Source organism: Orycteropus afer, unplaced genomic scaffold (genome assembly GCF_000298275.1).
Source record: "Orycteropus afer afer isolate SDZICR_OR568_19922 unplaced genomic scaffold, OryAfe1.0 scaffold00224, whole genome shotgun sequence".
NCBI lineage: Eukaryota > Metazoa > Chordata > Mammalia > Tubulidentata > Orycteropodidae > Orycteropus > Orycteropus afer.
Window position 1 is genome coordinate 5,541,333 of NW_006921811.1, and position 13,912 is coordinate 5,555,244.

General features: G+C 49.6%; 1 protein-coding gene across 1 annotated transcript in view; it reads right to left on the reverse strand.

Annotated features, from left to right (window-relative positions):
• The window catches only part of EVC2 (EvC ciliary complex subunit 2), a gene marked incomplete at its 5' end in the record, with an annotated part of 97,212 nt that overhangs the window by 38,212 nt on the left and 45,088 nt on the right, over positions 1-13,912 (reverse strand). The window contains 3 exons of the mRNA XM_007948797.1: positions 883-1,076; positions 6,788-6,875; positions 7,490-7,704. Coding sequence (XP_007946988.1) covers positions 883-1,076; positions 6,788-6,875; positions 7,490-7,704 — 497 coding nt within the window. The remainder of the gene's footprint in view (positions 1-882; positions 1,077-6,787; positions 6,876-7,489; positions 7,705-13,912) is intronic.

The following is a 13,912-nucleotide window of genomic DNA, read 5'->3' on the forward strand; positions in this document are numbered from 1 at the left end:
TCTCCTCACCTGTAACCCTGGGGCTGACTGCTCCTCTGTCCGGGTTCCTGGCTTTTATCCCCTTTCTCCTGCTCTTCTGGCCTGTGTCACACACCCAGACACCTACACAAATACCCACTCACATGCATCACAGTCACATTCAACACACCTCACCAAAACCACTCACACCCCACTCATATAGCCACACCCACCACATACACAAATATACTCACATACCTCAATAGTCACATTCACTCATACCACATACACACTCAGACACAAAATACCACATACACACTGAGTTACACACAACACACACACCTACACTCATACATACACACACACTCACGCCCACCACATACACCAATATACTCACACACCACCAATGCTGTCACACTCACAAGTATCATAGACACTCAGGCACGTCACACACACACACTCTGCTACACCAAAGTTACACTCACACAGCACACACACATATTACCCACACTTACAAAGACTCCACACACACAACACCCGTGGAGAACACTTTTGGAAGAAATGCTAACATCTCCTTTTCCAGGTGATCGAGCCATGGCCACTTCCTTCTCCTTGTATGTATTTTTCATACTTTCCTGAATGGGCCTAGATGCCATTTACATGGCCCAGGTAAACTGATTTTCTTCAGATTTTATTTTTTTAAAAAATTAGCAACTAGAATGAAAATCATGGAGAAAATACCTGGGCCTACAGTGACTTATAAGACCTCAGGGAGACCCTACTGTCTGCCATTTGCTCCTTAAATGACGCCGTGCCCTCAGGGAAAGGCCTTTGTGTGTGGCCTGGGCCATGCCGTGACCCCTGCCCTGGTTCTCCCTTTGGGTCCCAGGCATTGCTGACCCCACGCACAGACACCACACTCACCTCCTCCTGCCCAGCTCCCCAGCGCCACTGTTGTCCGCGGTGGCCGTGTGCTCCGCATGTTTCTCACTGACCGTGTCCAGCATGGACAGCAGCTCGGGCTGTGAGGCTGCAGGCTGGACCACACTCAGGAGGCGGCGCAACGTTGTCCCCGGCACCATCGCCAGCCTCATGAGGTAAGACGCCAGTCTCAGCTCCTGGAGGAGTTAACGGAGGGAGCTCAGGGCCTACCGCCTCTGAGCTGGATGAGCCACCATGTTTAATTTATGACATTCTCAAGACTTTCTGTCCCAGAGTCATGCATATTTTAGTAACGTGGTCTCAAAAACATATTCCTGAATTCACAGACCTGTCAGAAAAATCTATTTAGTCAGCAGCCCTGGTTTCCCATGACGTTTTCAAAGGCTGCATCCATCCTTTCAATTACTCTCAGCTCGCACCAGTAGCAAAAGCCCTGGCCAGCAGCAGGGCCAATTAATGATCCTTCCCACTCATGTGCTGTGAAGTGAGATGGCATGGGGGGACAGTGCAGTCTCTTGAAACATCCCAAAAGTCCCTCAATGGTATAGTTATGCAACTGGGCTATGCCCAGGCCACGGAATACCATGCAGTATAAAGAACCAACCAGTGGATCTTGGGGCGCTCTGTTGTGTGTAAAAGGCCATTGTTCAGGATTCTCTCTGATTCCATGCATAGAACATGCCCAAAGTCACAGAATTCTGAGATGGGCAACAGAGCACTGGCTGCCAGGAGTTAGATATGGTAGTGGGGAAGGGATGAGTGTGACCATAAATTTAGGGGTTGGCTTTAGTCTTTTGTTAGCTGCCATCAGGTTGGTCCCTGACTTTATGGCAACCCCATGCATAACGTAATGCAATGCTGCCTGGTCCTGGCCACTGTCATGATCAGCTGTGGGTCAGACTGTTGTGATCCACAGGGTTTTCAATGGCTGACTCTCAGAAAGAGATGGCCAGGCCCTTGTTCCTAGTCGGTCTTAGTCTGGAAGCTCCACTGAAACCTGTTCAGCATCCCAGTAAAACCCAAGTCTCCCCTGACAGAGGAAGGATGGCTAGATAGGACAATGGAAGGACACATGCATGGATGGCTGAATGGATGAACAGAAGGGTGGAAGGATAGATAGACATGGATAGGTGGATGGATGGATGGACAGAAGGATGGAAAGGCAAGGCATAGGTGGGTAGATGGATGGATGGATGGATGGATAAGTAGATGGACATAATTTTGTGAAAATGAGGCCACAGACCATATAAGTACTACAGAGTCTACACAATCATTTTGTTGACTGCTTGTTTCTTCCACTATAGTATCATCTCCTGAGTGTATGGACTTTATCTGTTTGATTTACTGCTGAAATCACCGGATCTCGGACAACACCTGCCCTTTGCGAGAGGCTCAGTAAACACATGAATGAAGGCTGCCTGACTCCTTCCTTCTTCAGAGGATGCCAGGGTCCTGGAAGTTAAGCTGACTCTAAGTCATAACCTTCTGTGGTGAAAGACAGAATTCCTGAGTGGTATCTGCAAATGACCCCTGTCATCCTGAAGTCTCAAGGAAGGAAAGGAGATGAGCTCAGTAAGGACACTGGTGGGGTGTAGCCTTACCCCACAGCACAGGGTAGAGCCCTGCTCCATGGAGTGTTATGGAATGAATTGTGCACCCCACCCCCCAAAAAAATCTTAAACTCACTGCCATCGAGTTGGATCCAACTCACAGGGACCCCTGCTTGGGTTTCTGAGGCAGTATCTCTACAGAAGTAGATTGCCCAGTCTTCCTTCCAAGGAGTGGCTGGTGGGTTTGAAATCCCAGCCTTCTGGTTAGCAGCCCAATGCTTTAGGCACCACCAGAGCCAAAATATGTGTTGTAAATTCTAACCCCTATCATGAATATCAAAGATTACAGCCTTCAGTATGGATACATTTCGACATAAAGAAAACAAAAATCCTCATAACTAGACCAATAAGCAACATGACAATAAATGGAGAAAAAGACTAAAGTTGTCAGGGATTTCATTTTACTTGGATCCACAATCAACATCCATGGAAGCAGAAGTCAGGAGATCAAAGGATGTATTTCACTGGGCAAATCTGCTGCAAAAGACCTCTTTCAAGTGTTAAAGAGCAAAGATGTCACTTTGAAGACTAAGGTGTGCCTGACCCAAGCCATGGTGTTTTCAATCGCCTCATATGCATGTGAAGGGTGGACAATGAATTAGGAAGACCGAAGAAGACTTGATGCTTCTGAGTTGTGGTGTTGGCCAAGACTATTGAAAGTATCACGGACTGCCAGAAGAACTAAGTCTGTCCTGGACGAACTGTAGCCAGAATGTTCCTTGGAAGCGAGGATGGCCAGACTTCGTCTCACCTACTTTGGACATGTTGTCAGAAGGGACCATTCCTTGGAGAATGATATAATCCTTGGTAAGGTGGAGGGTCAGCAAAGAAAGGGAAGACCCCCAACAAGATGGGCTGACACGTGGCTGCAACGATGGGCTCAAGCTCAGCCAGGATTGTGAGGGTGGCACAGGCCTGGGCAGTGTTTCGTTCTGTACATTACTTTGTCCTTAGCAGTCTAATGAGCAGGAAACAAAATCTTCTTAAGAGTCTCCCCCATTTTCGCTGCACCTTTACCAAACACGATGCCCTCTCCTAGCTGTTGGTCTCTCCTGATGATGTGTCCAGAGTAAGCGAGCTGAGTCTCACCATCCTCGCAGCTACCTCCAATTCCCCCTCTTACGACCAGACTTAAACAATTGCCATCAACTCAGCTTCAACTCCTGGTGGCCCCATGTGGGTCAGAGCAGAACTGTGATCCACAGGGTTCCGATGGCTGACTTTTCAGGTCCTTCTGACATGCCTCTGGGTGGACTTAAGCCTCCAACCATGCAGTTAGCAGGTGAGCACGTTAATCACCACCAGTTACTCTGAGTGTGCACTGGGGATGAATTTCACCTTTGGAGGACTTGTGTGAAAAGGGGAGATGATGAGAGAACCTGTCCAATGGTGAGGTGAGGAGCAGAATGTATTTTGGGAGGGACATGTCATGGGGAGGTAAATACTAATAAAGCCTTGGAGGGGAAGGAGCATGGAACCACGCCATCAGATTCCCCACTGATCTGGATGGAGCCTTCCAGAGCTAACTGTGGCTTCATCTTCCATGTGGTCAATAGACCGATGACCTCCCTGCAAAGGTGTCCACAGCCCGGTCCAAAGAAGCCATGAATATACAACCTTATGGGAAAGGGGGCTTTGCAGATGTGATTAAGGTTAGGACCTTGAGATGGGAGATTATCCCAGATTATTCAGGTGGGCCCAGTGTCATCACATGAGTCCTTGAAAGCAGGGATCTTTCCCACTGAGGTCCACAGAGGGAGATGTGGTGGTGGACGAAGGTGGATGAAGGGTTTGAAGATGGAGGAAGTGGGCCACGAGTGGCCACCTCTAGAAGCTAGGCCTCAGCTGACAGCCAGCAAGGAAATGTGGACCCCAGTCCTACAACCTCAAATAAATGACTTCTGCCAAACTCCTTGAATAAGCAGGAAACAGACTGCCCCCAGACCCTCCTGAAAGGAGCCCAGTCCAGCTGACACCTCTGGCCTTCAGAACTGGAAGATAAGACATTAGTGTTGTTTTGCCACCAAACGTGTCCATTTGCTATGGCAGCCACAGGAAGCTAATCCAGCTGGGAGCTGTGTGTGTCTGTGCATGGCGGGGGCCGACTCTGTCAGCAGGACACCTAGGAGCTGACCCCAAGGCCCTTCTCCCTGCTAGCATCCTTCTCAGAGGTGGAAGGTACGTTTCCGGTTTCCAGCCCCCTCACAGCCAGGAGCTGTAGTGGCTAAGACACTCGCCTGCTAACCAGAAGTTTGGCGGTTCAAACTCACCAGCCATTTCTCAGAAGGAAGGTTGGACAATCTACTTCCATAGAGATACTGCCTCAGAAACCCAAGGAGGAGTCGCTATGAGTCAGAGATGACTCGATGGCACTTAAAAACAACAACAGCAGGGTCACCCACAGTGGACAGGTTTCAGCAGAGCTTCCAGATTAAGACAGATTGAGAAGAAAGGCCTGGTGATCTCCTTCTGAAAATCAGCCAATGAGAACTCTGTATCTCAACAGAACGTGGGCCAACAGTGCTGGAAGATGAGCCCCTACGTTGGAAGGCACCATGACAGTTGTAAAAATGTATTCAAATATACCAACTATCATGAAGATGGCATGTGAGACAGGGATATATTTCCCTCAGTTGTACACGGGGTCGCCATGAGTCACACCCCACTCAAGAGCAACAAACTACAACAAATGAACTCACTGCCTAGGGGCTCAGTCTCAGGAAGAAGATGGGAGCTGGCCCTCTGGCCAAGACTGGGGTGTTGTTGTTGTTATGTGCTGTTGAGTCGGCTCTGACACATAGCAACCCTATGTACAACAGAAATAACACCGCCCGGTCCTGTGCCAGCCTCATGACACTCTCTATACCCAAGCCCTTCATTTCAGCCACTTCAATCCATTTCGTTGAAGGCCTTCCCTTTTTTCATTGACCCTCCACTTTACCAAGCATGACATCCTTCTCCAGGGAATGGTCCCTTCTGACAACATGACCAAAGTAGGTGAGACGAAGTCTGGCCATTCTGGCTGACAAGGAACATTTTGGCTGCACTTCTTCCAGGACAGATTTGTTTATTCTTCTTGCAGTTCGTGGTACTTTCAGGATTCTTAACCAACACCACAACTCAAAAGCATCAATTCTTCTTTGGTCTTCCTTGTTCGTTGTCTGGCTCTCACATGCATATGAGGCGATTGAAAATACCATGGCTGTGTCAGGTGCACCTTAGTCCTCAAGAAGACATCTTTGTTCTTCAGCACTTGAAAGAGCCAATTTGCCCAGTGCTATACGTCATCTGGACTATATATAAAGTTTTCCAGTGATATATCAAGCAGTGTTTCACTGCTATACATAAGGTTTTCACTTGCCAATTCTTTGAGAAGTGGATGGCCCCCTTCCTTCTTCTGAGTATGTCTTAGTCTGGAAGCTCTACTGAAACCTGTCCACCATGGGTGACCCTGCTGGTATTTGAAATACCTGTGGCATAGCCTCCAGCCTCACAGCAACACAGAGGCCACCACAGTATGACAAACTGACAGAGGAGTGGTGGAAGCCTGAGAAGGGTCGGCTAATCTCAACCCTGAAAAGTGGACATGTTTTTCTGCTCTTCTCCTCTGGCTATGAGGGTCTTTGGAATTAACTATTTATAAATTAAACTTATTTAAGAATGAGAAGAGGAAGAATGTTTGGGCGCCTGTCAAGTCATGGAAAAGAAGGGGATGAGGGTGATGATCACTGTCATTGCTGTAGCTGCTGCTCCCATGACTGAATGTCTCCATGGGATGGCCCTGTGCTGGGGCTATTCACAAGTCCTCAGCAGTTCCCAATTCACCTGGGCACCCTAACCTAAAATGGGGACACCAGGCCCCTGGGAGGTGACATGTTTGCATGGTCAGGGAACACCTGGACATTGGGAGGTGACATGTTTGCATGGTCACCTCACCCTAAGATGGGGACACCCAGACCCTGGGAGGTGATGGACTCACATGATCACCTCACCCTAAGATCAGGACACCTGGCCCCTGGGAGGTGATGGACTCACATGGTCACACTACCCTAAGATGGGGACACCTGGACTTTGGAAGGTGATGTACTTGCATGGTCACCCCACCCTAAGACAGGGACACCTGAACCCTGGGAGGTGACATGTTGGCATGGTTGTCCCACCCTAAGATGGGAACACCTGGACCCTGGGAGGTGACATGTTTGCATGGTTGACCCTCTCTTATGGGGACACCTGGACTCAGGGAGGTGACATGATGGGCTGGGAAGGGATGTTTTTACCTGGCCATAGAGTGTCACGAAGGTATCAGTCTCCATATTTTCCATCAAATCTTCAAGCACGACACTGTTCTGTTGCTCTTCTCTCAAACTAGAGTAAAATTAAAATCTACGTGAGTTCACTTTTGCTATAGAGGGATGCTGTGTGAAGGATCTTCCGGTCCTTTAAACAACAAAGTCACAAATCTAATCCACAGGGTCTTTTCCTTTGACACCCACAGGAAAAGATTCATTCCTCCTAGAACCACATGACATTGAGTCAATACAGCTCACAGTACCCCCTTGTGTGCCAGGGGAGAATTGCACCCCATAGAGCTTGCAATGGGTAGTTGTTTTGGAAGCAGGTTGCTTTGGAAGCTGTGGTAGCTGGTGTGTTTTTTTTTTTGTTTGTTTGTTTGTTTTTTTCTCATAGTTACATTCGATGTTACCCTTGGGGGAAGCTGCATGAAGGGTACGTAAATTTTTGCAACTTCTTGTGAGCCTATAATTACTTCAAACTAAAAGTCCAAAGCATATCATGCTTAGTAAACCTCCATGGTACGTAAAGGGAAAACATAGGAAAGGGCAGGAAGAAGCATGCTACAGTCGGCAGCTCTGGCCCACATTGGGGGCCACACCTCAGATGGGTGTGTGAGAGAGAGGGCCGGGTGTCCTCAGGCCAGCCATGGACCGACACGACACAGAGCCGCCCGGTCCTGGGCTTACCTCTGCTCATGGTGCTCCAGGATCCTCCGGTGCTGGCTCAGAGCTTGCCGCAGGACGGCAGAGACCTGCCCTTCGGAACCGCCCTGCACAGGCTCATTCAGAAGCCCAGGCCCCTCGGGCCCCCACTGCTGCCAGCTTGCCAGGCCGTGCTGCTGGTGAACTGCGTCCTCACGCACCAGCTGCTCTTCCAGCTTCCTCTCCAGCTCCTGCAGCTCCTGCAGGCAGAGGGAGGAGGGGCTGAGTCCTGCCACACAAGGTGGGTGGGGCACAGGACTAAACCCAACGTCTTGGCCATGGCATTGGGAGCCTGGCAAGATCGCGTCTTGCCCACCTTCCTCGTCCAGCTGTGCCTATTGCACAATATGACGGCAGAGTCTCAGGCCTCCAGTCCTTTGCGCACGCTGTTCCCTGAACCTGCAGTGCCCTTCTGCTGTTTGCCTGACCATGACATACTGAGTGGTGTCCCCCAAAAAGACATGTTCGAGTCCAAAGCCGGTACCTGTGACTCTATTTGGAAATACAATCTTTGAAGATGCCATCCGTCCACTGTTAACCTGCACACACGAGGCCCAAGATGGAGTCTTCATGCTGCATCTGCAAACTGAAACCTGGCTAGTTTCTACCACCTGTGCATGCCTGACATTGCAAGGGGTCAAAACCCAAGTCAAACAACTGACTCTCCCAGAAACAGAAACCTAAGCTAGTCAAGCAGGATTCGCCTGTCTAGTTGAACTGAGTTCAGAATTTCCCCTAAATACCAACCCTCCACACACACAAAAAAAACCTCACTGCCATTGAGTCAATTCTGACTCACAGTGACCCCTACTGAGTTTCTGTAAATCTTTACAGAAGTAGATTGCCTTACCTTCCTCCCATGAAGCAGCTGGTGGGTTGAACCACCAACCTTCTGGTTAGCAGCAAATGGCTTACTCACTACGCCACCCGAGCTCCTTGATCCCAACGAAAAGGAAATGCCCACCAGCCAATGAGAAACTTGCCCAGCACAGCCACCTTGCTCCCGTCTGTCACTGCCCCCCCCCTAGCTTTGTGCCTCTCTTCAGAGCTCCTCTCTGCAGGCTGCTACAGCAGACGTTCCCAGATTCATGAACTGACAAATAAAGCTTGGGAGCTGGCAGAATAATTGAATGTTGTGGCAGTTGTTGAAGTTCACCTGAGGCCACACTGCTGCCGGGGGGGGGGTGTTGGGGAGTGTGTGCTAATCCTGTGTGAGTGCTGTCCCTGTGAAAGAAGAGGCAGAGACAGAGATGGAGGAAGGACGGTGTTGGGGGTTGCAGCTGTGAGCCAAGGATTGCTGGAAACTTCCAGAAGCTGGAGGAAGCATGGAACAGACCCTAACTCAGGGCCCTCAGAAGAACCAACACAGCCAACATCCTGATTTGTACTGGTCTTGAAAGCTACCCACTTGTCGCATGTCCTTGTCATAGCAGCTCCAGGAAACTAAAACAACAGTCTTTGGTCCCAAACCATGTACCAAATGGTCCTTCTGCAGAAAGGCTACCAAACCAAAAAAAAACCAAAGCTAGTGCTGTCACGTTGATCCTGACTCACAGCAACCCTAGAAGACAGAGTAGAACTGCCCCATAGGGCTTCCAAGGCTGTCAACTTTACAAAAGCAGATTGCCCCATCTTTCTCCTGTAGGGCAGCTGGCAGGTTCCCTGTCAATGTTTTGGTTAGCACAGCTTGCATCAAATTCTCCAATGGGCCTCAGAGCCCAGAGAGGTTCAGACATGCTACTTATTCAAGACCCGAGACAGAAGAGAAAATGACTACAAGGGCCAACTGAGGCCACAGACAGACAGCCTTTCCTCCAAGCTCTGAACAATGACTTCTAACATGGTAACCAAGCCCACTGCCACTGAGTTGCTTCCCTTAGGACAGAGTGGAACTGCACCATAGGGTTTACAAGGCTGTCAGTCTTTACAGAAGAAAAGCCCAAACCAAACACAGTGTGGATTCTATTCTGACTCCCAGCGCCCCTAGAGGACAAAGTGGAACTGCTCCATAGGGTTTCCAAGACTGTCAATCTTCACAAAAGCAAAGCCCAAACCACACCCATCAGTTCATTACGCCTTACTGTGCCCTTAGAGGACAGAGCAGAACGGTTCCAAGGCTGCCATCTTTCCAGAAGCAGACTGCCTCAGCTTTCTCCTGTGGAGCAGCTGGTGGGTATGAGACACCAACCTTCTGGTTAGTAGCCACACGCTTCAACCGCTGTGCTACAAACCCCTCTGGGTGTCTGAGGCAGTAAATCTTCATGGAAGTAGATTGCCCAGTCTTCTTTCCAAGGAGTGGCTGGGGGATTTGAACTGCCAGCCTTCTGATTAGCAGTGAAATGCCTTAGACACCACACCACCAGAGCTCCTTTCTAACACTGTAAGACCTATAATTATGAAGATTCCTCTCGGTGCAGCGTCCCCAGTGGAAACACAGGCAACACAAACTTTCCCAAAAGTACATTTTTCTGGACGGAGTTTTCAGCAGTGTGTGTTCTGTCCAACTTCCAGCTATTCCAGCCTGAGGCAGGGACAGACGTCCTCCTGGATGCTGGGAAGGGAGGCCTGAGCCACCCGTGTCACCAGAGAACTCAGTGGGCACCAAAGTGCTTTCCAATAGCCGATGCTTCATACTTTTGGTTTCCAAGGGACCGATGGGCCCTGGCCAGGAATAGGAAGTACGGTGGAAGTCAGTCCTGTACTGCTATTGGCTGGGCTCATGGCGAGTTCACCTGGAAGCTCACTCGGGTCTCCAAACCCCACAGCACTGATGCACCTGCCTGCCACTGAGCACAACGAGAATTCCATACATGGCTCTTGACTTGTCCTGTTTCCTTCTTCTTCATTTTATTTCAGCTAACTTTTTGAAAACTTTGTACTGTGGTTTGGGTGATAGTTCACAGGGCACTTTCGCTTCCCATTCAACAATGTGTACACATTCTGTTTTGTGACACTGGTTGTAATCCCCTCCATGTAACAGCACTCTCCCCACTTCCTCCCTGGGTTCCCCTTCCACATTCCTCCCCCTTTGCCACCCTCCCTGCCTCCTGAGCTCTGTTTTTGGGCAAAGGCTGCCCCTGTGCTGCCACTACTGACCAGCCTGACCCGGATCGTAATGCGATTGTGTTAAAATGCCCATTTTCCTCATCCATCTCAGTGCTCAGGCCAGGGACTCGGAGCCTGTAGCTGATGTCTTGACCTTTCTCCCCAGCAGGGAGCACAAGGCCCAGTGCACAGCACAAGTAGCAAAAACCATGGTGGTACCACCACCAACAACAACAACAGAAACAATAACGGCAGCCAGCGTCCCCTGACACATCCCATTCAGGGATTTCTTATCAGTTGCTTCCAATTCAGGGCACACACTAGAGACAGGAAGCATTGATGTCACTCAAAAAAGCTTTAGAATAAAATCAAACACTTCAATGTAGAAATGGGGTCATTGCCAAGTTGCAAGTGAAAAGGGCCACTGAGTGTCGTAGGGCAGGACTGAGGGTGCACCCAGGGCACTTACGAGTGGATGACGAGTCACCTGGGAGTCAGAAGCTTCAGTGTCCTTGACTGTCCCCTACCTCACTAAGCAGTTTTGGACTCGTCCCCTCCGTCCGCCATCTGCATTGCAAGGCCACCGGGCCCGTCAGCAGCCAACGCTGTTTCCTTCTATCCCAGTTGGCAAGAAGTTTCCTTGGTGTTGCATTCAATCCAATGCTGACTCTGCATCTCCTGAGATGATAGAATGGTTTTCCCTTTTGCTTTTCATCTGTTAATGTGGCCAATCTAGTAAATGGATGTTGGAAAGGGAAACCAACCTGCCACTCCTAGGATAAGCACAACCTGGCCACGAGGCGTCACCTTTTTTATATCCGACTGCATCAAGTCCATTAATATCTGTTTATGAATTTTATGTCCACCTGCAAGGGTAAGGTTGAACTCTAATTGTTACGTCTTGTACTATTGTTACTTGTTTTGGTGTCACGGTTACGTGAACCCAGTAAAATGACTAGAGGAATATTCCCTCTTTATCTCTCTGGGGCACGATCTGTGTATGATTGGAAAATTTTGCTACTTGGAGTTTGGTGGATTTTGCCTGTCAACTATCGGGACTGAGTATTTTTTGACAGAAGATTTTCAATTCCTGAGTCAATTCCTGTTACGGTAACAGGATTCTACACCCTTCTTCTCTGTTCAAGTCAGTTTGATGGCTAATACTTTTCTAGGAATTTTTCCGTTTCATGTCAATTTTCCAGTCTGTCTATATGAAGGCATTCATAGCATTCTCTTACTTCCAAGTAGAACTGTAACTTCCACTTACTTCACAGTCACTGTTTTATATTCCTCCTGCTGCCTCTCTTTTTCACCACAGATCTGGCTGGGGATTTGTACATTGGATTAAACTGTTTTAAAAATCAATGTTTTATTTTTGGATTCTCTCTATGGTATTGTTGTTTATAATTTCACTCATTTATGGTCTTATTGTTCTTCCTTCTGCTTTCTAAGGTTCACTTTGGTTTTCTTCCTCCTAATTTTTCTGCTGCAAAGGACCTCTTTCAAGTGCTGAAGAGCAAAGATGTCTCCTTGAGGCCTAAGGTGTGCCTGACACAAGTCATGATATTTTCAATTGCCTCATATGCAGGTGAGAGCTGGACAGTGAAGAAGGAAGACCAAAGAAGAGTCGATGCTTTTGAGCTGTGGTGCTGGCCAAGAATGCTGAGAGTACCATGGACTGCTAGAAGGACGAACAAATCTGTCCTGGAGGAAGTGCAGCTGGAATGCTCCTTGGAAGCAAGAATGGCCGGACTTCGTCTCACCTACTTTGGTCATGTTGTCAGAAGGGCCCATTCCCTGGAGAAGGATGTCATGCTTGGTAGGGTGGAGGGGTCATGAAAGAGGGGAAGGCCCTCAAGGAGATGGATCGACACAGTGGCTGCAACGCTGGGCTCAGGTATAGCAAAGATCATGGGGCCGGCACAGGAGCGGGCACTGTTTTGTTCTGCTGTGCATGGAGTCACTATGAGTCGGAGAAGACTCGACAGCACCTAACAATAACAATTTTTCTTACGATCTTAATTGTGAGCCTTCTTCTTTTATAATGTAAGTGTTGAAGGCATGTGTTTCCCCCTAAAATCTACTTTTGCTGAATCCTACGAGTTCTGACATACAGTGTTTACATTATTGTTCTGTTCCCTTGTCGGGGGCCACCTACCAGATTCTGCTCCACAGAGACCCCCAGGTGACAGAGTACAATGGCCCCAGAGGGTTTTCTTGGCTGCAATTTTGACGCAAGCAGATGACCGATTCTTTCTCATGCAGGGCAGCTGGTGGGGTTGAACACCAAGCACTTTAGCCAGTGCGCCATCAGGGTTCCTTATTAATTTATCAGCTTGGAGATTCCGACCAGATGGCTAAGACAGTTGAACTCCTCTTCTGTGTTATTTGTTGATTATAAATTCACAGGAGAGGCTGTCCCCAGACCCCTGGAACAGGGGTAGGGACAGACAAGTTTCTCTGTCAGGTTCTTTGGTCAGCAGGTGGCTTCCTCCTTCCATGTTACTGCATATTCTAGCCTCAGAGTGTCCTGGGGGGTGGGGGGCTCTCCCTTCCCACTTCACCATCAAGGCATCCTCAGTGAGGGGGAGCGCTCCCTTCCCACTTCACCATCAGGGCATCCTGGGGGGAGGGGGTAGCTCTCCCTCCCACTTCCCTGTCAGGACGTCCTTAGGGAGAGGGGGGCCCTCCCTCCCACTTCACCATCTGGGTGTTCTCAGTGGGGGGAACTCTCCCCTCCCACTTCACCATCAGGCCGTCCTTGGGGCTGAAGGGGGGCTCTCCGTCCCACTTTACCTTCAGGGCATCATCAGTGGGGGGAGCTCTCCCTTCTCACTTCACCATCAGGGCATCCTGGGGGGAGGGGGTGGCTCTCCCTCCCACTTCTCCATCAGGGCGTTCTCAGTGGGGGGAGGGGGTAGCTCTTCCTCTCACTTCACCATCAGGGCATCCTGGGGGGAGGGGGTGGCTCTCCCTCCCACTTCACCGTCATGGTGTCCTCAGTGGATGGGAGGGGGTGGCTCTCCCTCCCACTTCTCCATCAGGGCATCCTCAGTGGGGGGAGGGGGTAGCTCTTCCTCTCACTTCACCATCAGGGCATCCTTGGGCTGAAGGGGGGCTCTCCCTCCCACTTCTCCGTCAGGGTGTCCTCAGTTGGGGGATGGGGATGGCTCTTCCTTCCACTTCTCCGTCAGGGTGTCCTCAATGGGGGGGCTCGCCCTCCCACTTCACTGTGTGTGGGCATAGTCTACCTTGTTAGGACCTGGGGGGCTTTCCCTCCCACCGTCCCTGCATAGTCGACCTCATTACGGCATCCTCCGGGGCTTCCCCTCCTAACACTTCCAGCATATTCTACTGCATTAG